Source organism: Sminthopsis crassicaudata, chromosome 4 (assembly GCF_048593235.1).
Source record: "Sminthopsis crassicaudata isolate SCR6 chromosome 4, ASM4859323v1, whole genome shotgun sequence".
Taxonomy (NCBI): Eukaryota; Metazoa; Chordata; class Mammalia; order Dasyuromorphia; family Dasyuridae; genus Sminthopsis; species Sminthopsis crassicaudata.
In genome coordinates, this window is record NC_133620.1 from 428,240,530 (window position 1) to 428,244,535 (window position 4,006).

Consider the following 4,006-nt stretch of genomic DNA (forward strand, 5'->3'; position numbering starts at 1 on the left):
GATACAAGCAAAACCATTTTAGAGGCTATTAAAATGGGCCATGAGAGAAAAGATGGGGTTTCAGTGAGCTTAGAGAGCTCTCAAGAAGATGGATATGAGAATTATCACAGTCCTTCCTACTCATACCCCCATCCTTGGAACACTGAGGCCTCTGGGGGATTGTGACATCAAAGCAGGTCAGCCAATAGCAGCTCCTCTTCTGTGGGCCCAGCCCCTAGTCTTTCAGTTGCTCTGGGATGGTTTTTTCATTTTTTTGACTGTCAGGGCCTGGGGCTGTTGGCTTACATTGCTCCAGAGTATGATGTCAACTGACCCCATCTAAGCAAGTGGTGACTGCCTCCCCAGACCACAATGTGGCTAACTGTCAAACTTCTCTTAGGCCGGAGGTGCTTACTCCAAGTCTCAGAGAACGAGAAAGTATTTATGTTAAAGCGACTAGTGTCAAAACAGCTTCACGTCCCCGAGAAACAGCAGCGTCTACTCTTCAGAGGCCAGGTCCTGGCTGACAACAAGCGCCTCTCTGATTATTGTATTGGACCCAATTCTACACTCAACGTGATCCTCCGTCCCTTGGAGAAAGCATCCTCTGAGACGCCTTCCCAGTCTCCATCTCCATCTCCATCTCCAACCCCTTCCTTGTGGCCTCAGATTGCCCAGATTCTGAACAAACATTTTAGCCCACAGGATGCAGAGAAAGTGCTTAACCGGTTAAAAGAAGAACAGAAGAAGTGCTTGCAGCGGATGAGTCTGGATGACATTGAGCGGATCTCAAAGCTCTTATGTCCTGGGGGGAAGTTCTCAGCAGCCTCAGGCTCTAGAGTCCAGTACAAAGGAGATATGGAGCCTCAAGGAGATAGGAAATGCAATTCTGCAACCAAGGACGGCTTAAAATCAGAAAAGTCACCTGGTAAATAAACCTGACAAGTCTGAAATAATTCCTGATATGGGCATTTTTTTTAAAAAAAATTTAATTTTCTGGAGACTTTTCCTCAAATTCTCTTTTATAGACATTCTCCCCTAGCTTTTTGAATCTCCCAGGCTAGCTAGTGGAAGCTGTGACTTTCAGTGAGATCCTTAATGTGTCTCTGCCTCAGTTTTCCCATTTGGTAAAGTGGTATTATCTCTTCTCTATTGCCCCCCTCCCCCCAAAAAAAGGGAAGAAAATTTGGAAGTACATTTACACATTTCTTATTGTTATTTAATTTTTTTTTTATTTTTAACTTTCACTAAAACCCTTTTTTAAGTTCAATTTTTTTTTTACTTCCTCCAGAGTAGGGCTACTATAAGTCCTTTTACAATTGAGGAAACTGAGTCAGGCAGAGGTTGTCACTTGCTCTGGGTCACACAGATTAGTATTTGAGGCTGGATTTGAACTCAGGTGTGTGTTTATCCTATCCATTGTGCTGCTCAGCTGCTTCTTGTTATGTGTAGAATAGGGACAAAACCATGAAGATGCTTTGGAATTCATTTGCATAAGGTTCAGGACTGTTATTCTCTTGAAAGCATCTGCTCTAGCAGGCACTAGAGGGTATGACTGTAGGTTATGTCACTCCTAAGCAATCTCTTTGCCTACCACCAGATGGCACACCAAGGTCTGCATTCAAAGGCTTTCTTCAGATACTTAAACCTGCAGCTTGAGACCTGATCTGGGTACCAATGACTTCCAAGCCCCTGCTCATCCAAGAACAAACTGGTCAGAATTTCCCAAGATTCCTAATGGCTCCCAGATACCTGTTCTCTTCTCAGGCCCAAACTCAGGTAGTCTGGGGTTGAAAATACAGGTTTAAACTATCAAAGCTTAAATTTTCACTAAGAATTTCAGAACACCCTACCTATTGGTTACCATAAATTATTTCATAAACCTACCAAATGGTCCAAACTGCATCCTATTTAGATTCTCATTTTCTTCAGAACTTTTATGGATTACACTTACTGAATGGATTCTGAAATAAAAATGCTGTATTGTCACATTAAGCTGCTGAAAAGGCTGAGCAGCCACTCTGATAAAGGTCTAAAATCTATTTCCCAGCTTCAGGAGCTGTCCTTATCAAGGTTCTGAGTTCCTTGTTTTATTTTTGCCAGGAGATTAGTCATAATGGGAAACCTAGGCTTGGCAGGGGAGAAAATGAGTAAGGGGGAGAATAGAGCAGCCTTTTCCCTAATGTCAGATTTATTAAGGGAGGAAAATGAATAGTAAAGAGAGCTTTTGATACTTGGCTAACAGTTTGCACAGATGGGTGTAATTCCTGGGTCTGGGGCTCCATGATCAAGTGCATCCACTCAGAAGTCATTGCCAGTGGGGAGCTTTCCTGGCATCCCTGTCTGGACTTCTTCTGGAGGGTTTCCCATAAAGGAGACAACTGCCTTTGTTTTAAATGCTCCTGTACAACATTATACACCATACCAGCTTCTTGGCAACTCTCTTTAATTTGTCAATTCCATTTATGTTAATCCCCCGAGCCTGGGCAAGACTTTCAAGCCTTTTGGCACCTCCAAGATGAGAATAACTTAGGCAAATACAAAAGGGAATAAAAATCTGGAATAGACCACAGCTGTATCAAATGTGGATTAACCTTTCAGGTTAATATTACCTGTGGTACCTATGCAACAGGATTTTTGCAAAACAATATGTGTTCTGATGTGCATATGTTAAGCTGTTTGGACAGCTTGATTCTAGCTGTGTGAATTCTGGGCAAGGCCTCTGTCTGCTTCAGATTCCTTATTTTTAAAATTAAAAAAAAATAGCATTTATCTCTTAGGGTTATTGTAAAGATAAAATGGGATAATTACAAAAATAATTTGCAAATCTCAGAGTCTGTTGTATGTTAGCTATCATTATGAAATATTGTCTTTTTTGTATACCCAGTGTGCCTGGCACAGAGTAGGCACTTCATATTCACTGATTGAATTAATCAAATGTTAACTATTATCATTAATGAAGGAAGGGCAGACCCCAGATAAATCTTCCATGGGGAATGGAAGAGTTTTGAATGACCTGGACACTTTCTTGCCTCCCATTCTGAATTTTGTGTGATGTACTGGTGGGCTGACTTCTTGAAAGCCAGATGGAAAAGGATTTGTAATGGGACTACTATTGTGGTGGTCTTGATTTCCCTTTATCAACAAATGGGAATTAAATGCCAAGAATAATGCTAGCTGTTAGGTGTACAAAAGTAAATCCAGGAGGCAGCTAGATGCATAAAGCACTGACTCTAAAGGCAGTTAACCCAAGTTAAAATCTAGCCTTAGACACTACGTTCGAGACCTTAAGCAAGCCACTTAACCCCAATTACCTCAATTACAACAATAATAAAAGATAAGTACAGAATAGTTCACCCCAATAAGGAAAGTGTCCCCCCATTAGAGGAAATTTAGAGTTGTCAAGGGGAATGACAAATTGTGACTTAACCCAGTGTGACATAGCTAGTATGTAACAAAGACTTGAGCCCAGATTTTTCTACCTCCAAGATCAGCTCTAGCTACTGCATATACTACCTTCATAATTTTTCTCATATATTCCCCCTTCTGACGCTGCCATTTGTGATACAGATTCTGGACTATTGTAATAACCTATAGATTATTCCAGTCTCTCCACATTCCAGTATGTCTTCCATTTAAATTCCAAAGTGAGAATGTCTACTTCTCAGGAAACTTCAGTGGCTCCCTATTACCTCCACGATCAAGTGAAAAACCCTTGGTTTGGCTTTGAAATGAAAGCCCCTTTTAATTTGGCTCCTCCTTATCTTTCAACACTTCTTACTCTTTATTCTGTCCCATTCCCCACTTCCTCACTGCAGGGACACCAGTCTCTTTTTAGTTCCCTGAACACTCCACCCCCAGCTCTGAATATTTTCATTGACTGTCCCTCATACTCGGAAATCTCCCTCCTCATTTTTCCTCAGTTAGCCTGGTCTTTTTCAAGGTTTAGCTAAAATTCCACTTTCTGCAAGAAACCTTCCCTCAATTTTTGTGACTTTTCTGAAATTATATCCAGTTTATCCTGTAT

At 41.1% G+C, this 4,006-nt stretch overlaps 1 protein-coding gene across 1 annotated transcript; it reads left to right on the top strand.

Annotated features, from left to right (window-relative positions):
• Nucleotides 1-218: 218 nt before the first annotated feature.
• UBL4B (ubiquitin like 4B) lies at nucleotides 219-932 on the top strand. The gene has a single exon (XM_074262957.1). The coding sequence runs from the start codon at nucleotides 352-354 to the stop codon at nucleotides 913-915; it is 564 nt and encodes a 187-aa protein (XP_074119058.1). The 5' UTR covers nucleotides 219-351; the 3' UTR covers nucleotides 916-932.
• The last annotated feature ends 3,074 nt before the right edge of the window (nucleotides 933-4,006 follow it).